The sequence below is a fragment of the Ptychodera flava genome, chromosome 1 (assembly GCF_041260155.1).
Source record: "Ptychodera flava strain L36383 chromosome 1, AS_Pfla_20210202, whole genome shotgun sequence".
NCBI lineage: Eukaryota > Metazoa > Hemichordata > Enteropneusta > Ptychoderidae > Ptychodera > Ptychodera flava.
The window spans coordinates 41,186,594-41,213,880 of NC_091928.1; the positions used below are offsets into that span (position 1 = coordinate 41,186,594).

Genomic DNA, 27,287 nt, shown 5'->3' on the forward strand with positions numbered 1-27,287 from the left:
GGTCGGTGAAAGGCAAGCTTTTTGTTTCTTTTTTTTTTCCTTTTATTTTTCAAGCAAACAAACAAACAAACAACAAACAAACAAACATTCAAGGGTTTGGCAGACTTCTCTTGTTGAAATGTTTTCTTTGTGAATGACCTTGGACCTCTGACCTCTGACCCCATAACACAGGAGACCCTCCACAAAGAGGTCACTCACAGGTATGAAACACTATTTTGTTTAAAAAAAATTCTTCTTCTCTTTCTGCTCACAGAAACACATGATGAAAAAAGCGCAAGAAAGCCTGCAGCAGGAGGCAGCCGACCGTGCGGCAGAGAAGAAAAAATTCATTGAGGAAAACTTGAATAATATCGATGATATCGAGTACAAAGATAAAGATGAATTGGTTGAACTGGTGAAGAAACTTCATGAGAAGCTTCACAAGTTTGAGAGTGAGAAATACGATCTCACGATGGAAATCAGGAAAAATGATCTAGCAGTAAGTTTTATTCGTGCAGTTCTTGTGATTGTAACAATTAAAGGGTCACAAATTAAATCGTTTGATTTTTCGTTTGTACTTTGTATTTACATTCGGCAGAAAATGAAGTTTTAACAATTTTTGTAGAGTTGGTTGTTGAACGACAGACAAATTATAAAATAGTTCAAACTACCAAAGACAAAGTTTCCAATCAAATGTGGATATATCATGAACAATCCGGGAAACATGAATATTAAACATTGATAATGACTCACAATCTGCAAATATGCAAGTTAGTAAATTTACACTTTGCAGTGAAATTTATTCTTTGCATCCCTGTTTAGCTTTACATGGCCTCCATGTCTGACGGCCTGTGCACATTCAGTTCCATTATCCTGTTTTAGCCTCACAAGGCTCGAAATTTTAACAAATACACACAAATTTATGACATCATAATCGCTATGACAACTGCACAAAACCTATGGGCATGTTTCATAGCATCCTTGCTAACAGCTTAAAGGATAATTCTTATGTTTCCTTGCAGATTGAAGACTTGAAATCCAGAGTGAATGAAGCCAGAGGCAAATTGTGAGTCTTGCTTTAGTTTATTGTCATCCCATATATATCGTCATTATGTACCTTTTCGTTTCTCATTTAGAGTATCTGTGTGATTCAGTCCAACGGTTTTATAGATTTTCAAATGATTTTGACATGTCAAAATTAATTTTCAATATGCTAATAGTGTTTCTTTTCTCCTTTGGAGCATGAGAGAAAAGTTTCTATTAAAATTCATTCCAAGATAAGTAAACTATTTTGCCAGAACACAGGTATCTTTTTTTATACGACAGAATATGGTATGATTTGTGCAATAAGGGCTCCTTTCTATTTCTAATCATGATACTCTCCACAAGAACCCAAAAATGTCTTTTAAAAATGACAGTGTGTAAAAGAAATATTCCCCGAAGACTGCTGGGAAGGCTTGTCGTAGTAGGGTCATTCCACCCTGCTTCAAAGTTTTTACACAACACTGTACTATGCTCAGTTACTGCAGATTTCCTGTAGTCTTCATCAAGTATTTGGAACATTTAACTGTGGTGCGGTCTCTGCATCGGGGAATTCAATTATAGTTCCCTCACAATGCTAATCCTCTGCCAGTGTTAAACCTTCTTTCCAATCACAACATGTGGCAGAATTTGCCTTAGGGACAGAAGTTTGATTTTTGTAGAATTTCTCAATTCTGTCTGGTCTACAACGATGTGGATTCATTTGATATTCATTTGATGTGGATTTATTTGACACATTAAGAGAAACTGTATTTTCCTGTCTGATAGTTTTTTGACCAGTTTTGAAACTTTATTTTTTTTGCCAAGACTTTTAACCCGAGAAAAATAGTCAATATTAGCCAAGACTTTTATCATGCCTAATTTTAAATATCTGTAAATTTGAGGTTATTTGCCTCTGCATACCACACAAATTAAATTAAAATAAAAATTCACTTTTCATTTTGCTTTCCAGTGTCAAACCCACTCTAAAGAAAGTCGTCCGTACTGACAAGTTTGCAGACGACAAGGTTGCAGAAAAGAAGGGTATAGATGTACAACTAAAAAGAGTTGAAAGAAAATCAGCTTCTGAGGGTCTCGACGTAAGTGAGGGTGATGTAAGTGTGATCCTCGCTGCTTTCTATCCCCCTTCCTATCCCCTCTCCTACCCTCCTCCATTCCTCATATCATTCCATGGAAGCTGTTTAGATTCACGGATTTCTTTCCCAGGGTTTTGCAAACCCTCTGTTTGATGGGAAAGCACGCACCAAAAAAACTGCACAAGAAAAACAATTTGAATGTAATCTGAAGGGCTAATATTAGAATGAAATATAAGAGAATGCTGTCGTAATTAGAAATACATGAGCAAATCAAGTAAATATGGCCGATTTTCGCAGAGCATTTTGCAGTGTCTTGTACTGTCAATGTTGAAATTTTTCCGAAGGGATCTTTTGCTAGTGAGAATGCACCACTAATAGAATGCCATCAAAATGCATCCAATATTCAGTGAGTGATTGCACATATGCACCGAGAGTACGAGTCACTTCTGCTCTCAGTTGTCTCGTCAAATTTGTCTTTTTGGATGTTTTTCGTGAACACAAGATTTGAGAATGCATACCTCCACAAAGTGGAACAATTGTAGGGTTCAAAGAATTCAAAAAAAGTTATCTCATTTCTGAAGACGGTAATCTTTACCGTGAAGATGAGAAGAAAATTGTAGTGTCGGTTGAGGTTGCTTTTGAGAAAGAAGTTTAAGAAGAAAATGCTGATGAATTTTTGATTGAGTATTACAAAAACATTTTTAATCAGCAGGCTACCTAGCTGTACCATTTTATGTCAATGAGATACTTTAAACAGAACCTGACATAAAATTTTGTCTGTATTGGTCGGCATTGAATTCAAACTCTGTGTATGTTATACATGGGTATCAAGATACACAAATTGGTAGCAGCCAAACACAGCTTACCTCATATGACTCCCTTTTCCTTCGACTTTTGAAATTGTTCTCTCCATCATCCATAATTTTACATTCTCCTTCATGACATTGAACTCGTCATGGTCATTTCATCATATGACAACAAATACAGTGTTCAAATTCATCTGCCCACCATAATAACATAAATATCCTTTGTCAGAGTTAACCTCCTACCTTCACAAAAATAGCCGCGACAAAATCTTCCATGAGCAATTTGAAGACTTACATGTAAAGTGATATTGATAACATACGTGACAGTGACCTGTGAGATTAATTTCTTTGCTTTGTAACTGATTTCTCTCCCACACCAGGATAAAGTGGATCTCCGTGCACAACTGAAGAAAGTGGAAAAGTAGAGAGTCCAACCTGTTTCTTGTTGTGAGTTCATGAAATTATACATACATGTACACTAACTTGTTAATCAAGGTTTACTATACAATTTGCGGTCATTTCTTTTCTTCGAAATGCAAAGTTGCCATTTATGAAGACGATGATGAGCAAATCCAGTCAGAATTGAATCACAAGTTAACAAAGTGACTGCCCTGATAAAGTGACCCTGTGTTGAATTTCTGCATACACTCTGTATCTTACAAATCTATTGCTTTCCCATGGTCCACATCACCAGCAGTGTTGCAAATTGACAGCCCAGGTGGAACAAATCCACAAACTTTGACCCTTAGAGTTGCTTATCCTTGTCTGCATAATAACTGACTTCACAAGCTTGTTAGAAGGAAGTTTAATTGTTGATCTGCAACTTGATGAAAATACTGCAATTTTTCCCACCAAAATTATAGTGTGCAACATTGTACCAATTTTGTGAATTTTTCTGCCATTTTTTTGACAATTTTGGACTAAATGAACATCACATTTTATTTGCTTCAGATTGATGTCAAAATTTTAGCAAATTTAGAAAAAGTTGACTGGTGTATATTTTGATATAGGTGACAAAAATTGACTTTGGCGCTCAAAGGGTTAATTTATCCCGTTACATAAGTATAGGCTGACCACTTGGGCTAGGTCATTTATACTTGATATTGACCCATTCTCAAAGATCAGTTATGTGCAATATTGACCACAACCAGGATTTTGATTTATTGACAAATATATTCAGTAAATATAGTGTTAGTGAAAATCATCCTTTGATAGGTTTTCTAGATTATCTTGAAAAAAATGGAAAATAGGTAAATTTTGGTATATTCATACAAGAAATGAAGTACAAACAATAAAGTTTTAATTCCATTTTATTTTCATGTTTTCTTTGTTTCAGCTTTCTTCACTCACCCGGGGCATCTTACTGCTTTGTCATCCACGCAAGTTACGACCTCTTAACTCATCAATATTTATCAAGCCAGCAAAAACAGACACACATTACAGTGAACCAGTCACAAAACAGCTTGAAGTCAGACATCGCCAAATTTTATGTGCCTAGGGGGTCATTGTAGACCTAGATCTTAGGTTGTAGCCATACATAATATATGCTACATTGCTGACCAGGCAAAGTGACGAAAAAAAAAATATCTCCAAGAAGCAGCAGCTCCAAAAATATATTTAAAATGTAGATTTTTTTTTTAAAGATTTTTTCTAGAATTTTATGCAATATATTTTGCATGTAGTATAGGAAATTTTCACTAAACCAAAGAACTGTATTGCTAGTGAAGAAAACCCACCATTCACAGTTCAGGATTCATCCATGGATGAGAAACAATGAATTTTTAACCACACATTCGAAATATTTGAGGTCTTGCCAGTTTGTAGAAGAGCTTGAGTTTTATCCTTTTAATTCCATTTCTTGGCATTTTCCAATGGTTTTAGATGAGCCTATGTGATAAGCTGGAGCAACTTTGGGTATTCATTGTAATAAATAGCAATAAAATTGAAAAAATCCATTTGTGTACTTGCTGTGTGATTTTATCAATAAAATGATTCATTTGATATATAGAGTAGATTTACTGTAAAATTTTGTATAGTATTGCATGTTCTCATCTAAAACCATTGCATGTGGTATGTTTTTAGTAGTATATCTTTGTAAATTGTATTTAACACCTTCTAACTTCACCCTCAAAAGCCATTTTGAATCAGTATGTAGGGGAAGAAACAATTGTATATGAAAGATTGTTTGGCAGACAGCCAACTTCTGTTGGCAGACGGCCAATACTTTTTGGCAGACAGCCAATATTGTATCAATATTGTGCATCTCTTTATAGTTTTCTTCACTTTGAGCCATAGTTTAACCTTTAACCTCTGACCCTTTGAAGTTTTCTCATGTGATGTATACCAAGTGCAAACTATTTCAGGATTTACTTTCCAAGCATCACAACTTTTTCTGATCTCAAAAATCATTTGGTGTCACTGTCAAAAGGTCATTGATTGTACGAAGCATAGATAAGTGAATTATTTTTGTAAAATACTAACTTTTTTTGTAAATTCCTTGAATGCCCAACTCTCAGTAGAGACTATCAGAAGAATGATGATATGCAGAAAAGCAGTGACACAACCATATTTGGAATATTCAAATGATATGTTAATTGAATCATGCAAATGAGACCATTGTAAACCAATCAAATGGCTCAACATTTGAGTGAAATTGTCCACTTTCACAAAATTCAGACTCAAAGATAATAGCTGTTTGAGCCAAGTAATCTCACTAAACTCAAAAAAGAGGCCACCCAAGAGAATGAAAAGTAAGTAGGGCAAAATTTCAATCTGCCTAAGTGGCATTTTTTGCTAAAAAGTGCTGCCTAAGTTGACAACTAAGGTATTCAGTGAAATCATACCAAACTGGTTGTGTTTCTGTCAACAAATTTATTTTAACTGCCCAAGTAAAATAAAAGAATACCAAACTTCATTTCAGTAAGTTTTGTCATTTTTGTTCAGACCCATATAAGCTTTGTACATCTGCCACTGCAAAGGAGAATGCAGTGCAATCTTGTAAAGTTATTTTTGTTTATTTGTCATCGGCTATGCACGTTTTCCCAGAGAAACTAACCAAAACTGTGACTAATAATTATACCGTTGACCTACTGGTAAAGCCAAATTAAAAAAAATGTGTGTTTCTGGTGTAAACTCAACTCATATTAGCAGAGAGTGTGGTATGGTGCATTCCAAAATTGGACAAGTACAAAACTAAACACTTTCAAAAGGACAAAGTACCCAAGTTGTACAAGAAGAAACTATTTAACAGTGAGATTCTGCAAAATTCATATTATTAAACCCTTTGTAGTCTGAACGGCCTTATGGGGGTAATTCAATTATATTCCAAGGAAGTAAGTGTACAAGGGTCGACTGGATCATCAATCAGCCCATTTCAAAGTGATTCCTAATGTCGTATGTGAGCTGTGAAATCAAAACTTATTTGCAATTTCTGAAAAATTCACAAATTGGAAGTTTGTGCATCGATTTCAAATCTGTACGATCTGTTACAAGGGATTAGAATAAGCATGGGTTGGCACTGACGTTTGAAGACCAACACTAAGCAAATAATATCTCTGGATACAGCATTATTGAAACACTCCCGGCATCTCTTCTTAAAACATACTGCTTGGCGTTATCTGTCATGTTTTGGTACAACTCTCAACTTTTACAATTCTTTTCAGATATACCACTTGTGGGAGTTCATTTTAAAGCTCTTGGTGTAAGAAGAAGTTTCACCATCTCAGTTTTTCGAAATTTAAAAATGTTATGGCGGCCATTTTGAATTTTAAATATCAGTATCCTGGGTACTTGTTTCTCTAGTACCAAAATTTGCATGATGACCCCAGATTTTTATTCCTGATTTGGAAAGAGTGGTTGAAAGGTTCATTAAGGAAAGTTAGAGTAAAAGTTTAAGTGTTTCACTTTGAGGCGGATATTACCTTAAGATACCTAGACCTCATTCACATCATTATTGAAATCTGTTCCAGTCTAGAGGTACCTGACCTGTAATGGTGGATAAATACAAACATACCCCTAAAATACAAACGTACCCCTAAGATAATGTTACATTGTATTATGCCGTACCATGGGCCCATTTTCCTCAGGTTTTCCCATGTTTCAGCCATCACATCTATTGTATTTGTTATAGCGTTCTGAAAACTTGAGGCATCTCAGGATGTTGGGCGGTGAAATACAAACTTACAGTAGAATGTGCCTCTTGAACAGATATTCTCAAAATTTTTCAATACTTTCTGGTCTACCATTTTAAGCATCTGGTTTTAAAGCTCTTGGTTGAAAAATATTTAAATAATTTCACTGTCACAGCTTTTCCAAATTTGAAATTTTATTTTTTCACATAGAGTTAACACAGGAATAGTAGTCATTTTGAATTTAAATAACGGTAAATGTCAGTCAATTTGTTTCGTACCAAACTTTGCACAGTGACCCCTGATTTTATTCTTCATTTTGTAAGTGAAAGTTTCATTGAGGAGAGTTTTAGCAAAAGTTTAAGTCTTTCACCTTTTGAGGTATGCACTACCTTAATGTATGAAACGTAATTGGCAGATTCAAGTAGTGTCTAACCCCTTAACTTGATGTAGAAAATTGCTCCTGACTACCCAACACACTGTGAAAACCAGAATTTTCCAGCATCCAAGGTAGTCATGGGTTTTATGCATCATTTGTTGTTGAATGGGCATTGCTTTTGCGTGATAAAAAATAGTCCAGATTCGCAATATTAGTTAAGTACAGTCTTTATTCACCTTTGACCTATGACCTTTAAACCTGACAAACTATTATAGTTTGTAAATTGAGTAAAAATACAGGAATGACCGTACCCATGGAAGCCCTTTATACAGACTGTTTTACAATTTTAATTTCAGCTATTCTAAAACTCTGTATATTTTGGAAAAGGTTCTGTTTCCAATTTCAGCTAACATCAAATCATAATACCGTCATTCAAAATTTGTTAAACTGTATATTTTTAACTAGCTGTGATATCGCAGCGGTGCAAGTGGCGTCTATCGAACGCGCTGGGGTCAAGAGTCACCGCCTCAGTACCTGTGGCGGTGACCCTTGACCCTAGCGCGTTCGATAGATGCCACTAGCACACGAAAAAAAGCAGCTAAAAGTGATAGAATTGAAAAAAAATGCATAATCTATTTGCTATTTCGTAACACTTGTCCGATACTATGGTATGAATCTAATGCCTAAATAATTTCAAGAGAGGAAAAGTATCTAATGTGTTTGTTTTTTCATTGTCAGGCAAATGATAGCTATGGTACTAATATAATAGAATGGATGTTATTATTACAATACCAAGGATTTAATTTGATTTTGATCGCACAACTCGCACCTTGAAAATACCCCAAGAAAGTTATGGAAAAGGAATTTTGACAAGACCATAATCAACGTCGAAAAATCAGTTATACATTTCTTAACCGGAAAAACTTTCCGTGTATGACTACTTTCACCGAAGCTGAGCAATAGTTGTGGTGTTAGTCCCATGTCGTTGTTTTCGCCTCAGTAGAGTTTTACTTGAGGCGGGGCCTGGAACAAAAAAAGCGAGAGACGAATGTTAAAATGGCCTCCGAGGATGTGAAAAATTGTCTACGAGCACTGTACGACTGTTTAAGTGTTACGTATGTAGCTGGAGCTAGGCCTTTCAGGCCAGAACTTGGCCTAGCCATTGGCTGTTCACCGGACGAGAAACTTCAACAAATTGGAACATGTCGTTGGCGGTTGTGCACCCTCTTTTGCGTAGAAATAAACTAAGCTTTACCTTTGTCAAGAAATGTCAATCAGAATTAAGCAGAAAACATAGCAACAGGTGTAAAATTCTTCATAATTTGCGGTGCGGAAAGGTCATCTGAGGTCACAATTGTACATGCATTGTTCGCAAACCAGTGGTGCAAGCGACTCAAGGACTCAGCCAGGCATGATTTGAGCGGAGAGTTGGCGTCTCTTGAAATAGGCCAGTCACATAGACGATTTATAATATATCTGACTATAAACAAGCTTTCTCACCTTGCCTCGAGAGGGCGGGGGAGTATTACTTTTCGGCGATTGTTCAAACATGGCCAGGCGGCCGTGAACTCCCCCTTTACCGATGCTCCCTTCCTCTCGTTCACGCTGGAAACGAGATTTTGGAGTGACAGTATTTGCGTTCTGTTGGTAGAAGAAAGGGAAACTTTAATGAACTGCGACAACAAGATACAATTTTAGACCCTCTTGCTTAATAAAAAAGTTAATGAGTGTTATGATACATTAAAGTCAGCGATAATTTACAATGGGACAAAATTAACTTTTTAAGCTTTTCTGTATTCGCTGTTTATAATGTAAACTTAAAAAAGCTTACTCCTCGAGCGAGACCGATAGTAATTATATTGAATGGTTATCCTTGCGATACATGCCTATGAATTAAATGCATCTATTGAAAACAAAAATAGACCACAAATTGTCTCAATCGAAAGCTGAATGTGCTTATCTCTCAAGTTACTGTACTGACTCAAGTGTCAGTTAAAAAGATGACGTGTTATGTGATAATGATTTGCATTGCAGTGATTGTTCGCCCACGTTCATGAATAATCGGCCTTGCGATAAGCTAACGGTGCATGTTAGGTTCAAGGAAATATTAAACTTTAATTTACGTTGATGTTACCTATCTGCTTTTGGCTTTTGATTTATTGAATGCCTTGATTTTATCCATCTTACCTGATCTTCCGACATAATGTCTTTGAATCGGCTCACTCTTCCGACTTGGGTCAAAATTTTTGGTTTATTGGCCCTGTTAATGTTTTTAGAAAGAAGATATAATAATTAACACAAGTCTGAGAAAGGTATCAATATCTCACGATGCTATAAAACTAGACTGCGTCTCTCGGCCAAATTCAAAATGAATATCAATAAATTGTTCACCTGTTTAGGGCGACATTATTTATTTTTGTGTTTCTCATCTCCCGACCGACCGTAAATTTCAGCTCCGACATGAAAATAAAAAAAAACTTTTTTATTTGCGCCGCCTCTGAGGCGATCATCCTAGCAACAGCACCACCATCATCAAATTGTGAGATTGCAGCGACTCAGACTGAAAGGACAGAGAGCACAGAACACTGAACTGAAAGACAAGAAATTGCAGTGACTGAATGGACAGAACATTGAACTGAAACAAGTACACGTTTTTCTGTACTTAAAAATTGTAGAGACTGAATGGACAGAACATTGAACTGAAACAAATACAGATTTTTTTTTGGTACTTGTTTTTTTTTATTTCGACCGCCCGCCCTGCCCGAGTATTCCTCTGGAGATGAGAAACAAAAAAAATAAATAAAAGGGTCACCCTTAAGGGGCAATAGCTGCAGCCTTTGATGATATTTTCACTATATTCTCAGTCTCTACTGAGAGGGGTGAACTTAACGGCCTTACCAACCAAGTGCATTGTAAACAATGCGGAATATTATTGCGAACAAATATATTCTAGTTAGGGATACAGTATCGTCGCCAACAGCACAGACAAACATAGACAGTCTATATTTGTATGTGTCAACAGTTACAAGCTTTACTAAATTATTCGACATGTATCGTGATTTTTGGATCGGAACAAGAGGGTTAACAGTATTTTGCAGACAGAACAAAACCCAAAAATACATCAAATTGGTCTTAAAATATTTGTTGGGAAATTTCATTTTTCTCTTCAAATCAGAAGTGTCCAGATTTTCTGTCTTCGCAACCACTCCCTCGCAAGAAATCATATTTCAGCATAACACCTATAGCACTGGGCGAGAAACTGACCGATACGCAACCATATCGTTGGACTTGTGATCGAAGAAATGTGTAATAATGGACTGGAAAGTGAAAATAAGTTTTGAATTCATACTATGTCTATTTTAAAGAAAATAAGTCATGGATAGAGAAAAGTGCAAATACTACCAACGAACACACACTTTAGATACGTAATTGTGCAAATCGTGAATTGTAGTTTTTCAATATTTCGAAAACCGATGAACTCTCTATCGCAAGCTGAGGTACTTTTGATGATATTCTTGTAAAACGTTCCCCCGCAGCAGGATAAATCATGGATACGTTGTCTACGTTGCTATGGGTTAAAATATATACGTCAACGACGCTCAGAAATGAAGCCCTTCCTCTGAGCGTCAACACACAGTTTGCCTGGCGGTGCCTGATAAGAAAAAGAATACTTACGTGTTCTTCATTACGCCAAGACGTTTGTCCAGTTCATTAAGCTGCGAGAAAACAACAGGAAATAACAGTACTAAGAAAACAAGAGCGAAACAATAAACACATTAACGAGTACTTGATCTCCAAACCATTGTTTCAATGGTAAAGTCATCGGCTATTTTTATCTCTTCACGGCCGGCCTTTCATCGAAGTCTCTTCTCTCATCGAGTCACCTTATCGCCTAAAGCTGTAACTGCCCAATCTCTTCTTCAGCTGTGTTTTGTCCAGTTTATAAAATATACATTATTGTGTTTATCCCGATATCAAGTCAAATCATCAGTTTATCAGCTCAGGTTGTCAGTAGTGTCCAATCTAAATTGTTGACCTGAATTTATTTTAGTAACAATGCCCCACTCCCTGCCCATAATGGATGAAAGCAAACTTTGTACAGCATTATGTACGAGTACATCATGAGATGTGGAATGAAAAGTTTGTATGAGTCGATCATGGGCTGGAAGGGGTATATTATTGCTATTATTTTATAGTTTGGTAATGCATTCTGGGGCCACGAATGGATAACCTGGGGGGGGGGGGGGGATGAAATTCACTGGTATTGAATAATACAATACAAATGCATATTATACATTCAGCATTGCGTTGTCAAGTCAAGTGCTTGGTATTCCAGTAAGGAAACCATCTAGAGATAGTATTTATTTATGAGACAAAAATACTTCAATAACATCAAAAGTTCCGAGCTCTTGTCCCTTCAATGCAACCGAGCAGCGACATCGGAACGTAACGATCAGAACATTGCTTTGCATGGACGTGAGGAACGAACGCCATTGTTCCGTGTCTACCGATAACTGAACTCAAAAACTGGTGGGACCAGTGCATTTTGTCCTTGCGTTGTATTTGTACACCATAAATAATTCTAAAAAGCTAGTTTTAGTGTTTAGATGAACTTACTGGAATATGCATCTTAGACAGGCAGATTTTTAAGGTGTATGGATATGAGACAGACAGAAAGACACAGAAAGTGGCGGAGGCAGGGGGAGAGAGGGCGAGAGAAAAGGGAGAGGGTGGGAGGGAAATGGAAAGGCATAAAGCAAACACTTACATCGTAACTCTGGCGTTCTTTACGCAGGCGCAGATCATAGACGTTGTTCAGTGTTTGTTGCAATTGTTCGTAGAGTTCAAATGCGAATGATTTCATCTCTTGACGAGAGCCGTTCGTCTGCAGGGGCGGTATCCGCTCTGCCATCGCCGATTCCTTCTGTGCTGCCAGCTCATTCTTACTTTTCCCAGCATCTTCCTTGGCACGACGCACATTTTCCTAGAGAGAGAAAAAAAATCGTTGTTAAATAAAAGCTGTATATGATAGGCTTTGTGAAGTTTCTGTAAACATTTAAGTTGGTGTATCGATGGTTGCGCGGAAGTCTTTATTAAGACCAATGGGCGTACAGAAGTCAGAAACGTTACGTCAACGCTCTAGTATGTCCACGGCGAAATCATGCCAGCATTGAAAAAATGACAGAGACAGTGACGATGATCTATCCGCCGATGTGAATATTGTGTGATAAAATCACGTCATCTTCTTACTTTCATATTCAGGTACGTTGCCAATCGCATGATCCCTGCGTTTTGAGTGATGTTTTCGCGGTTTCTACGCTTTTCTTCCAGTTCGGCTTTTCGGCGTTCTTCGTTCTCCTTCCGAGCCCTAGCTTCCTCCTGTAAAATGAAAAATCAGTTGCTATTAAGTTTTTATTATCATATTATGAAACCCATTCCTTGGTGATGGACAGTTCTTTGCCATAAGGCGAGGCCCATCACGATATGTTAAAAAAGAGCTGCGAAATAATGTCCTTTTACAACTGTTTTAATAGAAAAGAACAACAGTACACCATTACTATCTATAATATATGATTTGAACAGAAAATGACGAAATTTATTTATGAAAATCATAGCTAAATGTTCAATTCATAAATACCATGTCTGTAATCTTGAAGATACATTTCCCTCTGTAATTGTTATGAGAAGGCAAGAATCTTTTCTGACCAGGTACAGTTACACCACGTGGCTAGATTTCAAGATGAAATTGTTATATTGTTCAACATAACCTGTGAAAAATGCTGACACAGCAGTTTTCTTAGTGTTTGGGGAAATATATCAATGTGTATCAATGCGTCATTACGTTGTCAGCAACTCAGTTTTCTCATAAAACATAAAATTCATGTGTAAAGGAATGTTTTTTAGAGTTCTACATCACGGCAAATATAATTAGGACAAAGATGCGCATCTGTGAATGGGCAGTTACTTTGCGACGAAAAATGAGTATTAAAAGCCGAACATAATATAATATATATATATATATATATATATATATATATATAATATATATATATATATATATATCGCGACTCACGAAACAACGTTGTAAAGATGAAATATATTGTTTTATTCATTTATACACCTCAGCTTTCTTCTGCATTTCCTTCTCTCGCTCTTTTCTTGCTTTCTCGTCAGCCTCTCTTTCTCGCATTCTTCGCTCCTATTGTTCCGAAATGACAAGACAGAAATTACTGACCAAAAAAACCCCCACGACCCGTAGAGGAAAATTCCCAATCAAATTTGTTTGCCATCAGTATGCAACTGAAGCTCTCACGAGACACAAGCCTATCTCGCGAGATCTCACAATAAATGCAAATCATCGTAATATTTTTGTGTTCGCGTTCAAATACTAATAATTTCTTGTAGGATTTTGCACCGTATGCATACTATTTTTGTTCAAAAATTATTCGGTAGACCTTCATGTGCATATTTTAATTTCGAAATTCAGCATGGCTTGAAAAATATTTCTGTAGCAATGTGTTCTTTCACTTTTCGTCACCTCAGCAAAGATCTATCCCTTACCCTTCTCTCTTTCAATTGTTCAAACTCTCATTTTCTCGTTGACGTTTCGCTTCACGTTCTTCCAGCAACTGTCGTTCTTTCCTTCCTCTTCCTGCTTCCTCCTCTCGTGCATTTCCTTGGAACAAAAAAATAAAACAATTTAGGGCTGTGTTCACAAAGAATGGTGAGAGGGGTTGGAGAAATCGCGGTGCAAATCTTATTTTTTCAGAGCCCCCTCAATGCCCTCAAAACAATTTGAAATCCCCTCTCTATATGATCAAAATTTTTCAAGTCACCCCCCCCTAAAAAACCTATCATATAGCCGCATATGGGATGTGTGCGCGAAAAAGTAAACATGTATTGCGTAGTTCTGCTCTCAGATGTTCGACACTATTTTTTTTTTTTTTTTTTTTTTTTTTTTTGACGCACACATAAATATTCTGCAGTGATTATAAAAATGTTGACAGCAGTTTGCAGAGCCATATTCCCAGGACAAGTTCGCGTCGCCGCACCATTTTTTAAAGAAAGACCTGACCAGAAACATTTTCTTTTTTTGGCCTAAACTAGAATTTTTACTGTTCAAAATTTTACTTTTGTGTTATTGTACGATGAGAATATGAACATTACGTTCACTGCATGAACTGTAAATGAATGGTTTTATATAATATGATTTTTGTGAAAACAGAGTACGTGTGTCCACCTTTCTCTCTAAATCATTTATTGACTGTATTTGTGAACAAACAAACACAAAACAAACAAGCAAACACTGTTCTTTATAGACAAATATAAACACAAATACAACTCTTTAGGGACGATTCAGAATTTACTTCCAGGGGGGGGGGGGTGGAGGATTTTCAGGGGGGGCCACCCATTTTTCCCAAGAATATTTAGGGGGGGGCAGACAAAAATACCACAATCTTTAGGGGGGGCCAAGGAAAAAAACATCAATTCAATATTTGCCCAGAATTTCTGATCTCTACAAAAGAGCACCGTAGACGCTACCTGGGTGACAGATAAACTCAACATGTTTAGTTAAACTCCTTTAGCTGCCAAGTTCGGTAATGTTCACAGTGGTTTGTTTTATGCATCTACTGCAGTATCTTGTTCTCCTCCCTGAAGCGTTATGAAATGTCCAGTACTTAGCGTGTCAATACAAACCATACAGTGAACAGTCAGGGTTTTTTTTTGTTGAAAAGAGATCTCAGATCAAGTCCAGACTAGAATTCATTTATCAACAATAACAATGGTCATTTATGTTCACACTGGTATGTTGCTAAATACAGCATTGGGTGTTCTATGTAGTGATAGAATAACAAACAAATGCTGATACACAGAGATGAACATTGAACAAATGCTAAAAATTACAGCAAATGTCTTTTTAAGGTGGGTTTACCTTGTAGCTTGTAAAGCAGTTGAAAGTTGCATGATAAAGAAGTGTTAATTTATGCAAATGTATGCAAATCACCTGATTTCTTGGCTTCTTTTGCCTCCCAATTTCAAAATTTCCAACGAATTTAACTCCACTCTGGCTGGGTCAATTTTCTGAAATTTCACATTATGTTTTTTGTACAATTCTGGGCATTATGTTTTTTAAATGCTATATAACACAACAACTATCAATTGGTTTTGTTTGGCAATAAAGCTCTTACATTTTTAATAAGAGGCATTTTGAATAAGAGGCATTTTAATTTTGCTGATCATGATTTTAATCAATTATTAGAGTGTCAGTCTTTAAACCCCTACAATTTTAAAATGAAGATGGATAATATAGAAATAACGGGCGACGCGCTGACCATTAACGTTTATTTGTGGGCAAGGGCGAGAGGAAAGCCAAAAATTAACGGGGGAGGCTTGCCGAGCCCGTTAATTTGGCTTTCCTCGAGCCCGCGCCCACAAATAAACGTTAATGGTCAGAGCGGAGTCTGTTATTTCCATTATATTATCAGCGAACCCAAGAAAACCGTCAAAATTTCCGAAAATTTCAGGAGCGAACGACAACTGGGCCCCAGAAACTGAGCAGTACGCGACGCACTGTCACACGCGCTGCAAAAAAATTGGCAAATGCGGAGATGTTTTCAGAAAAAAAGTATCTCAGCTTGACCTGCAAGTGCTCCATTATATTGTGATCGATTATGATTTATGTTTGAGCTGTAAAGTTACGATACTTTGAGTTGTTAATCTTATTATTCATATTCACAAGCATGTAAACAAACCATTACTGTGTATTTGTGGTCTGTCACATGGTTCAGTTCGACCAATCAAAATGCGACGGGCAGGGCATGGTAATATAATGCCAAGTAAAATAGTTGTTTTTTTCTACATGAATACTATCCTTTCAAGTGAAATATTACATTTCAGAAAATACTGTCTAGTTTTCGACTTAAATTAATTTTTATCATAAATACAAAAATTGAGGTTTTTTACCCCAAATATACACCCACTTCATCCTTTGAGTAAACTACTGCTACTGCTACTCTTCTTTTCTGCTCCTTTTTTCTATGTTTCATTCTCATCAATTTTACCCTTTCTAAATTTTTTAAATGTTCTACATAACTTTTTACAGTGCTTACATCTACTATAAACTTTTTTGAAAATAAATTTATGGCCGTCTCATCTTCAAGGTGCTTTTCAACGAATAGGTTTTAATGTTGAAAATAAAAATATTATGTATTACTGTCAACTGCACCAATGCTATGGTGTCGGATTGTTGAAATATTGTGTACACAAGAAATTTGCTGTAGTCCAAGAAGTGATCTCAGTGTGTATGAGGCTAGGAGAAATGTGGATAGGCTTACACATTGTGTATTGATGCTAATACTTTTGTGCCCATTCATTCTGATATGTATAATCAAAGATTTCACAGTGGCGGCTGGCAGAAAAGGCAAAAAAACAAATTAACATGTATTGTTTCGTGTCATCTGAAAACATGCGCATCATGACTATTCTAAAATTAAAGTTTGTTAAAAAAAATTTGAAATATGAATGCTCTGTCAATTTTGAAAAATACTGCTGACAAAATGTGAATTTTGACTTACACAGGTTATCTGCATTTTAATATGAACATTGGATTGTGAATGGAATGAGCAGAATAACATGTGAATTCATGTTTTGGATAAGGTGTTTGTTCAAGAAATGTTCTAAAATATTCCTCAGCATTGTTGCTTTCAGTGGCAGCAACTTGGTTTTATGACAACCAAATTAGAAAAAAAGAGAAAATTAAAAACAGTTGGCTTTCACCAATTTTAATTCCTAATATTTAAAACTTTCACCGTGAGTCTGCAAATATTCAGCATCATCAAATGAAAATGTATGCTGAACGTGTGCATGTACATGTACATCTCACTTTCCAGAAATATCTGGATATCTGCAAATTAGATGTACCATTAAACTTCAAGATATATATTCACTTTGCCAATTATCTGCTCCTCTGATTTTCTGTTCACCATTTCTAACTGACATCTTTGCTTGTCTTTGTGTGCATCATATGTATCAGTGAGACATAACGAAAAAAGTATTCATATTTAGTAATTAACTTTTCTCAGAAATTTACAACCAGATATGTTTATTGCTACCCTTTCCAAAAGTGTGCCACTTGCAGTCCCTGCAAATCATTCTTTTTATAGTCACATAACCCTGAAATGATTTGTTATATCATCGATTAATGTCCACTAGGCCCTACAGTTCCTGCAACTTGTTAGACTAGATATGTCTATAATGTACCGTATAAGCATGCATGTATATATTAGGGGGGGGCCATGGAAAAAAACAGGAAAGATGAGGGGGGGCCATAGATTTTTTCTATAATTTACTAGGGGGGGGCCATGTAAAAAAATCACTGAGAAAATAGAAAATCCTCCACCCTCCCCCTGGAAGTAAATTCTGAATCGTCCCTTATTGTTTCTTTATTGTTGGCCTAGCCCTATATGGAAATAATCATACGTAACAAATAAACAAACACACATAAACAAACAAACAAGCAAACAATAGAGAAACAAAGAGGTAGAGTTCCCTACGGTCCAAGCACATGTCATGAAGATCAAGAGGCAGTTTATCCGCTCTGCCCATTGATTTACCGCTAAAAGTCCCTCCGCTGTTCGACGCTGTGCATGTATGGAGGTATTGAACGTGCAAGTATCCAAATCAATACGGTAGGTACCACCCACAGCATTGATAGTACATGTAACATGTAGGCCTTGAGGTTGTAGTAGCTCTGCATGGCAGGGCTGTGTGTTACCGGCGTTATACGGCCTTCCACGTGTGCTGGGAGGCCGTGTAACGCCGGTAACACACAGCCCTGCCATGCAGACCTAAGGTTGTAGGGCCAGGGGCCTTCTTTCTACCTTTTAATATTATACCACTCGCGAGCACAGGCGTTCTGTTGACTGGGTAGTATGTAAAAGTGTAGTTTATGCTACGTTCCGACGTTCTGTGCCGTAGCCTTACGGAACAGAACGTCGGAACGTAGCATAAACTACACTTTTACTACCCAGTCAACACTATAGTAGAACGCCTGTGCTCGCGACTGTCTCCGAGTATCGTACGATTTTGTGAAAAAGAGAGTTTCGGCGCTGTTCTTCAATGTGTTTATGTGTGTGGGGGGGGGGGTCATTTGTGCTTGTCTGAGTGTTCTTTCATAATCTGATAACATACCTATTGTTTCACTCATTGTGTGCATATTGTGAAGCGCGACAGTGCGACCCTTCCGATGTCATTGTTGGGCGACCTAGATTAGTCTTTATAAACGACAATGGACTCCAATGCGAATGTAGTTGGCCGGTTAGCTCAGTTGGTTAGAGCGTCGTGCTAATAACGCGAATGTCGCGGGTTCGAGCCCCGTACTGGCCATTTCTTTTATTTGCCACACGGTTTACCTTTCTGGGACTAATTTTTGCTTTCTGTTCTCGAAACATGTTTCACATATTTATTTTACTTCTTTTTCCTTTCCCCATATATCCACTTTTTCGCGTTTACACGTGAATTTATTCCTGTATGTTTAGTTTCATGTAGGCCTAAGCTTATGTGACTCATTTTTAGCTCCTTCGGATACAATGCTCAGCTGCCAGTGGTCGCAGCTAGCCGGAAATGAACGAGTAGGTTCGCCAGACGGGAACTGTGGAATTAAATTCCTTTACAGCCTCCGTGTGATATCATACTAATGTATTTATCTGTCTGTCTGAATGTTGGTACCATAACCCAAGAAAGTCTGGTCGGATTATATCTATTTTGGTTCTCGTATGCCAGATGCTTCGAAATAGTAAGCTTAAGGGCTGATATAATACAGAATCCCCTACGTTCTTACAATAAATGCAGACGAACCTTGGAAAGCAAAATAACCGTTATGTGACATGGCGGTATTTTGCTGCACGTCGTGTCGAGGACTGATCAAACTGGCTAAATTGCATTGCGTGTAGTTTTTCTATTAAGTGACGCGTATCAAGAACGACAACACAAAATTATTGAATAAGATAATAAATTGCAAACAGATAAGGGTGAGAGACATCTCCATGATCAAATGTTTGCAATTAGGGACATACAGGCAGAATTACTGTATACTAATTTCGAAGAAACCCACGGTTACTCAAACGAAGATAGATATTGGTTAAAGAGATATCTTTTTTGCGTTTGATACATTATCTGCTAAATTTAATATTTAACGACTTTTTTGATAGGGATATGGCATTTAAGGTAGAAAACATTGGAACATATTCAGCTCATATTACATGACTACGGGATGATATATATGAGAGAGAGAGAGAGAGAGAGAGAGAGAGAGAGAGAGAGAGAGAGAGAGAGAGAGAGAGAGAGAGAGAGAGAGAGAGAGACAGACAGACAGACAGACAGACAGACAGCAGACAGACAAACAGACAGACAGGGTTAACAACAGGTAACCTTGGTCCACACTATCGAGAGATGAACTCTACTACGTTATGCAAAGTATAAACACTTTTGTAAGATTCCTTGTGTTCGAGAAAAATAATTAGCATAGCATTGCACGGAATAAATTCTAATTACGAACAAAACCTGAATAATCATATTCAGTAATATGGTACGATCTTCAATCCATCGCACATGTTGTAATGCGCCCGTTATAAAAAGTAAGATACTCAAACTAACTTGCAAACAATTAAACATCAAACTTCAATATATATCGTACTCACAGCCAACTCAGACTTTGCGTCAATTTCATCGCCAGGTTTAATCGACAGCTGTGTCCTGGAAGTCGACGACAACAGGATAAAAATATAAGTGAATTAAAAAATCCCAAAAGGTATCAAGGTATGGTGGCAGCATATTGAAAGAATGCTCAAACACATATCAACAGCTGTTTCCAGCGAAGTTTAATGTTTGAGTTGGAAAAAATAACACACCAACATGTTGATATGTGCACCATGTGATTAATAGTTAAAAATTTCTTTCGAATGTGTAATGAACCGAGCGAAAACGTCGACTGCTTCTCTCTTTATCGGGGAAACACTATGGATTCCAGTCAGATCTCTGACAACTTCAGGGGTTCGAATGCAGCGATAGGGTGATTGTACATAAGAAGACACGGTACGCAGTCACGCACGACGTGTCATGAACTTAGGTCATTCACCCGTCGAAAAGTTCATCAGTTTGAAACGTGATTTGAGGTGAGAACCAGGTAAGGATATACACAGAGGAATATAATTTAAACTCATTAAAATACAGCACTGCACACTAATACAGGATAGCTACTGCATGTGTGAAAGTAAAGTTACACGGCAGACATACACGCTGCAAATAGCAAACACAAATAACACAAATTTGCACAGAGTGGTTTCAATAAACCTTGGTGTGATTAAATGCCACACAATATCGAAACTGTGATTAAACGTGATGACAACAAACTTTTGCCAAAAATTACCAAGCCAGTTAGCTACTCTGACATAATATTGCAAAACTTAAAATATTTGCCGTCGGATGCAATAGTGACAGCCTTTTTTATTTTAATATGGGCCCTGGCTTATTAGACTGCATTTTTCAATCAGTGCTTCAAGCATATTTTTGTGCCGTCTCATTATTGCATTCATAAATTTGTGCACCTTTGCTATCATGCGTTAGTATCAATTGAATAAGTTACCTCGGATATCTGTTCAAATCAAGAATAATCACTAATGAACCTATTGTCGAAAAGGAAAGTACCGTTGAGAGGTCAAGGGGCGTCAAAGTTTAAAGGCTTGGTGATTCTGGCAAATTTACGGGGAGGTTAATATTTCACACTGGTGAAGCTAGGACGGTATCCCATGATTCTACCATGTTATTTTGGGAGTCCATTGCTGATACTTTAGCTTGAAACCCAAGAGTGAGTTTCTCCTTCGATAGAGGAAGCCATTGAAAGCGTGGGCCAGAGAAAATGAAATCAGTTAATAAACTATCGTCCTGAAATGATCTCAATGGAATTCTAATAACATAATTCACTGCTGACAAGCTGTCCGTATTACAGATAACCACCTTGATCTATAATGCTTTATCGAAGGGAGATTTTAAGCATGCAGATTACATGGTGAGGAAAGTGAGTTACGTCATCGTAAACAAAACAACGAGCATCCCACTCATAGCTGTCGTCGTCATCGTAGATGTCGCCGTTGACGCCAACGTAATCACCACCAACACCACTATCATCACCCTCGTAATCGTCGTAATCATCATCATCATCATCATCATCATCATCATAATCATCATCATCATCATCATCATCATCATCATCATCATCATCATCATCATCATCATCATCATCATCATCGTTCTAAATATCACTTTGTAGGAGACATCTTGTGGCCAATAACAGCAATAGGCGATTCGAATAATTACGGGACTTAAGACACGTCATTTACGTTAATTATCAAATAAACTACTAAGGCTAACTGCCCACCTCGTTTATATATGAAACCAAACAAAGTTTTCCGTGAAACAAAACTCCCCCAAGTGATTTCTAGATTCCTTTTGTAAATTAAATCAAAGATCTTCAAAGAAAGTACGTCAGTGTGCATTCATGAACGTTTCAGACGAGACACTAAGGATGTGACTCTGAAAATTCGAACTCCCTAGAGATCGTTGTTTTAAAGTTAACATACCTAGAGGGTCTTCTATTCTCCAAATAATCGTCTTCAGGCTGTCCATTTTCCTGCACGGAAGGAAAATATCAGCGACATTTATGCATAAAATTGAGTAAAAGCTTGTTTGTATCATTTTACATCGTTCCTGTATCTGTTTATACAGTCATTCCTCCAATTCAGCAACTCATTAAAAGGGGTTTTAACTATCGCAACGTTTATCATTACCAAATCGTAAGCTTCTGTCTGCGTTTGTTTTTCTTCAGAAGCTGACTGCACATCAACCAATGAAATCGTTCGCTCCGATCTCAGTATCACTTTATTGACCAATGGGAGTTCTTTAAGTAAAAATGTCACGACATCTCACTCTTACCTTTAGAGAGTAATCATTGTCTCCATACGATCGTTCAGAGTAACCGTTTTCAACGTGATTCTGCCCGCCCTGTTCTTCACGATGGCGGCTACGGTTTATATAAAATGAAGACGCATCGTCCGCTGTTTCAGGTTCCACTTGAATTTCAGCGCTTCGTGCGGCCCTGAAAAAATAGTTGGTGGTCGATATATTCAGAATAAAAAGAAAATTGTGGAGTTTCATGCTATGAATCTGCTAAAACAACTGTAGACATGCACGTATGGGATATAACTTCGCAAGATCTTCGAAGATATTGTTGAAGAGGTGCCTAAAATCCTCAGTTCTTAAAAATTACTAGTATGTTGTCAGAACTACTCATATTTTGATATAGATAGTTCTTTACTGATATTTTCTCAGTCGGATCTCCTCTGTATTTGCCCTCTTCGATAATGGCCTTATAAAGCTGGATAGTACAATGCTATCTTCAATCCAAAAGTTGCTGATGTAAAATCATATTGTTGTTGGGACATTTTGACCGTGTAGGGTTTCATAAAGTTTTGATAGTTACCCAAGTTTCGCAGAAACGGATTGCTCGTACATCACACCGAATAATTCGGGTTTTGCCTTTCAAACATTTCTCAGTTGTCAACTATGAAGCCAAGTTCTTTCGCTGGGACAACAGAGCGGATGAACTCTTGAAGACTTACTGATATAGGGTCAAAGGTTACTGTCAATCCGTAAGATGTAATGACCATACATAGCTCAACAAGAACTTAGCGTTGTGCTTAAATACTTTCATTATTCCCCGACAGTGGGTGAATTTTCTGTGCTGTATCAAATTGTGATGACGCGATAGCTCGCCATTTTGATATACTGGCGCATGTGGATTGTTCAAGATACGTCTACAGCTATCCTGTGATTTACATGTCATCACTGAAACAGGTAATAACAATTTTGCACTCCAGTTACCTTTCCGCTTCCCGTTTGCGTCGTCTCTCCTCACGACGCCTTATTCTCTCTAACCTCTCGGGATCGGATTCGGCCGACATCGTCGCTGCAGAGATTTCCCTGGAACGGCTACAGCACTCCGATATTCAACTCTGCAACGACATCCATGTTAAACTGATTACATTTGAAAGTCATGATAGTTCGTTCGATCAAGTTGAAGTTTCAGAGAGGAAGGCCTGTTTCATAGTAAACGTAAAATGGAAGATTCTCAGACCAGTTTCTTGGATTCTTATTCAATGTTTAAAGTTGGAGATGTCTCCACCGCCACCAATTAAAACAAACAAACTGACAACAAAATTGTCATCATTATAATCATCATCATCATCACCATCATCATCATCATCATCATCATCATCATCATCATCATTACAATAATCATCATCATCATCATTATAATAATCATCATCATCATCATCATCATCATCATCATCATTACAATAATCATCATCATCATCATCATCATCATCATCATCATCATCATTACAATAATCATCATCATCATCATCATCATCATCATCATCATCATCATCATCACCAAAAAAAGAGACAATAACAATGTTTTACAGCTGTCCGATGCATCCGAAATGAAAATGGACTCTGTCGCTTTCATTACCGACAGATAGCTTTACTTCCAATTATTTAAGATGGTCGGAGCCTTTTCAAAATAGGCACTGGGTTTCTTTTCAGTTTTTAAATGGCCATTCCAAGACTAAAATGTCCAACTGTAGAATGGCCAGAAAGACTCTCCCTGGGGTAAAAGGGGAGTTTGTTACGTCACACCGTGCAATTCATTGCTGCAACGTTTGTAGTTCATTTCAAGAGTGTTTTGCTTTTCGGAATATGCAAATAGAAAAGTTACGATGCCAGTCGACAAGGATAGAGTCTTTGAGTAAAGAATTTCATTTGGAAATCCATTAAGAGAGCTAGGATAGACTTGATTGTACGGGAATGGAGTCGCATGAATCTATGCATGAATTTACAGTGAGAAACTGTCGTCTCATGACAATTAACAGGAATGCATAGAATGTCAAGAACAGTCCAAGAAATCACAGTCCTTAAAAAGTCATACTAACTATCCCCCTCCCCACGCGTTTGGCTAAAAACGAGCCAGCGATACCTTGCAGAGACCTCCCACTGACGAAAAAGTTCAAAGGCCTGGTACTGTAACATTTGTGAGTTTTTCACTGTTTTTGGTTTATATGACAACTGAAAATTCTTGTTCTATACTCCCCTAGGCATGTTGAAACATCCACTATTTAGCTTGCTAACACAGCTTCTGCACGGGTAAATTGCACTAGTACTGTTATTGTTTACATTTGAACTCTGGTCCGGACCAGAATTCACTTGTCAACAATAACTATGCAGTCTACACATGCATGTATGTACGAGCTGAGTTGACACTGTGTATCTCAACATGCTTTGATGAGTAGAGCAAGAAACTGTAGTTCATATTAAAAACAAAAGCGGTGAAAAAAAATCACCTAAGATTATACAGCTTTTCCTGTAAGTCTCTGCACAGCATTTAGTATAAGCTGTACGCTGGTTACTATTCTCACATCATGGTTTCTGCAATGGCGTATAAATTCTCGGTTGAAGTGATTTGTTCGCTGTTGCGGTCATTATCTCATCTTTTGTTTCTCAACATCACGATTCTCACGTACGTGACAAGAAAAATAGAAAAGCCCTCACAGGTGTGACGTAAAGCGTGTGAATCGGATCTTTCAAGTTATGCTAAAGACCAGGGCTTTTCATTAGCTGCGTTGCTTCCGCTGTACTTGTCAACGAAAGTAGCACACGCCTTTTGTTTTCTGAACTATGCAGAAGATTATCTGTAGCTGTGAAGGTGGATGTCACATCAAATTCAATCAGCCATGATCCGTCCACCGTACTTTCATGATAATGAGTATTGGTTTGGATTGTCTATATGGACTGAGTATAAGATACACCGTACCTATTAAATCTGAAGCGAACACAACATATGACGCCCAAGAATTCTGGAGTGTCTAAAGTTTGAAACGAGTAAAAGTATGCGGGAGTAAAATGTTCAAAACAAGGTTCCTTGCCTTGATAGAATGTCATGCAAATAAGTGTCTGGAAAGTGAAAATGTGGTGAATTCTTGAAAAAGTTAGCGTTTTCTGCTTGCCAAACATATGTCAAAGTTCAAAAGCGAGCAGTCCCTAGTCCCTTCTTACATCAGCTTGTGTATCCCATACCTGTATATTTAGAGAGATTCTCAGCCAAATAATCGTACCAGTATCTATACTCTGTATACTATATAGAGGGACCGTGACTGTAATAATTAAAAACTCATATCGAACATCTGGGTAACTTCCAAAATTTGACACTAGGGTTGTCTAGCTTGATGAGGATTGTAAAAAAATCTAAGTCGTCATTATCATGCTGATCAAGGAGTTACTTTTAAAAGTAGAGCTACGTTATAAGATCGGTGGCTGTGTTGCCTAACTCTATTATACTGTCGCACACGTAGACCCTTGGTCTGTGACAAAACTGAACAGTAGCAGAGATAGTCACCAGTGTATTTAACGGTATGGTATTTGCATTACTATTTCAATTATCTCTCAGTGTCTGACTTGGTGACGTCAACAGGTCTACCAACTTAGCAGTTACCATAGATTTGATCTGCCATCACGTGGGTGGCTTGGCGGATTTCAGGAGTAACCGTAGCAACATGTTCAACCAAGGTCATCCTCCTATTATTGCTTTTGGCTCAGACATGTCCAGAGGTCATGTTACGCTTAAATCTGCCTGATGAATTGTTTCATTAATGCCGTATTATCGCTAAACTATTGCTCCACTAAATTATTGTCTAAAGGCTGTTTCGCACACTTCTTTAATTCGGCAATGTAATTGGTACAATGACCTGCCAATGCTCGAAACACAATTGAATCAAACTATTTGAGAAGGAAACAGTTCCATTCAATGTGTAACCTCCAACGTAACATACGTCAAACTATCTTCTGACGTACTGTTTGCTTGCAGTAAAAATGTTACAATCGTTTTCACGTAAATAGAGCATGTAACTCCAGCGTCATAAGTTGAATTTTAACCTTTTACAATTATGCCGGCTATATCGACGTCCTTTGATATTTGCAGATAGAAAGAAGACGATACGCTTTGTTTACTAACAGTTATTAACACACATTTGAAATAGTTGACATTACATGGACGGGTTGTTTCTCAGCTTTATCTGAAAGCTCATTGACCAACTTGATAAAAAATTCAATGGAAAACAAAGGACTAACACCTTGCAAACACTCAATGCCAACAGGAACTTATCTGAAAACCAGGGATTGAGAAATGCCCCTTTAAAACTACTCAGCATTATTCTTTGAGGCGAGATTCATCATTTATTTGATGCAAAAGGGCTTTACTACAGAGACATAGCCTGGAGTATCGGAAGATGGTTAAAGTAAAGAAGTTTCAAAACTAGAATTTTCGAATAGGGAACTTGTTAACGTGGGCATATTTGAGGAATAGTTTATCATCCTAATGGTTTGTGTTGTTTAGATTAAGAATATAACGGTTGAAGTAGACAATTGAATCAAAGAGTTTCAGGTTGTTTTTGTCCTAAAATTACCATCAACAACTTTGTCAACTCAAACCCAGACTCCAGTGTTTCATTTTGACGATTGACAAAGACTGGAAGAGCCGAATAAGTTGTGTTCCCCATGTTAGTTTTAAGGGATTTTACATTAGTCTGGAATTTAAATGGTTTACACGACTAGCGTTCAGTAAATATTTGTCAGGCGTTTTGAGTCCTAAAATAAGTACGATTTGTCTGTAATTTGGATGTTGTTGGACGGACTCGTTCTCAGGAGAGTGTCCCAAACGGTCGTTTCCGTCGAGGGCGTCGTAAATATGTCACCTAAATTGTGCCACATG

General features: G+C 37.3%; 3 protein-coding genes and 1 non-coding gene across 33 annotated transcripts in view; 2 read left to right on the top strand and 2 right to left on the bottom strand.

Moving 5' to 3' along the window:
• Nucleotides 1-5,296, top strand: part of LOC139137639 (troponin I-like) — a 42,209-nt gene extending 36,913 nt beyond the window's left edge. For 16 of the 30 annotated variants that reach the window (XM_070705844.1, XM_070705867.1, XM_070705948.1 and 13 more), the window contains 5 exons: nt 254-478; nt 1,002-1,045; nt 1,973-2,114; nt 3,283-3,349; nt 4,239-5,296. In XM_070705844.1, the coding sequence (XP_070561945.1) occupies nt 254-478; nt 1,002-1,045; nt 1,973-2,114; nt 3,283-3,327 (456 nt within the window). In that variant the 3' untranslated portion in view covers nt 3,328-3,349; nt 4,239-5,296. The remainder of the gene's footprint in view (nt 1-253; nt 479-1,001; nt 1,046-1,972; nt 2,115-3,282; nt 3,350-4,238) is intronic. The other 14 variants (XM_070705889.1, XM_070705983.1, XM_070706022.1 and 11 more) reach the window with 1 other exon arrangement.
• A 2,323-nt stretch (nt 5,297-7,619) lies between these two features.
• Nucleotides 7,620-20,166, bottom strand: LOC139137419 (troponin T, skeletal muscle-like). The gene is made up of 9 exons (XM_070705515.1): nt 20,107-20,166; nt 13,970-14,084; nt 13,530-13,607; nt 12,659-12,787; nt 12,177-12,392; nt 11,084-11,124; nt 9,596-9,668; nt 8,909-9,049; nt 7,620-8,431 (listed from the first exon to the last, which is right to left on the bottom strand). Exons 3-9 carry the CDS (start codon nt 13,596-13,598, stop codon nt 8,405-8,407), a joined length of 696 nt encoding a protein of 231 aa, XP_070561616.1. The 5' UTR covers nt 13,599-13,607; nt 13,970-14,084; nt 20,107-20,166; the 3' UTR covers nt 7,620-8,404.
• Nucleotides 13,989-23,424, bottom strand: LOC139144907 (uncharacterized). The gene is made up of 4 exons (XM_070715737.1): nt 23,345-23,424; nt 22,397-22,559; nt 21,492-21,716; nt 13,989-14,084 (listed from the first exon to the last, which is right to left on the bottom strand). Exons 1-4 carry the CDS (start codon nt 23,422-23,424, stop codon nt 13,989-13,991), a joined length of 564 nt encoding a protein of 187 aa, XP_070571838.1.
• Trnai-aau (transfer RNA isoleucine (anticodon AAU)) lies at nt 18,720-18,793 on the top strand. The gene has a single exon. It is a non-coding gene; the product is annotated as a tRNA-Ile (tRNA).
• Nucleotides 23,425-27,287: the final 3,863 nt, after the last annotated feature.

Excerpts from the sequence above, each read along its gene's own strand:
- LOC139137419 (XM_070705515.1), bottom strand. The coding sequence starts at position 13,598 with ATGCGAGAAAGAGAGGCTGACGAGAAAGCAAGAAAAGAGCGAGAGAAG. Across the intron at positions 12,788-13,529 it reads AAATGCAGAAGAAAGCTGAG|GAGGAAGCTAGGGCTCGGAA; the intron begins GTGTATAAATGA and ends TTCATTTTACAG. Across the intron at positions 12,393-12,658 it reads CAACGTACCTGAATATGAAA|GAAAATGTGCGTCGTGCCAA; the intron begins GTAAGAAGATGA and ends TTCTCTCTCTAG.
- LOC139144907 (XM_070715737.1), bottom strand. The coding sequence starts at position 23,424 with ATGTCGGCCGAATCCGATCCCGAGAGGTTAGAGAGAATAAGGCGTCGT. Across the intron at positions 22,560-23,344 it reads CGCAAACGGGAAGCGGAAAG|GGCCGCACGAAGCGCTGAAA; the intron begins GTAACTGGAGTG and ends CTATTTTTTCAG. Across the intron at positions 14,085-21,491 it reads GTTGTTTTGTTTACGATGAC|GAAATGCACGAGAGGAGGAA; the intron begins GTAACTCACTTT and ends TTTTGTTCCAAG.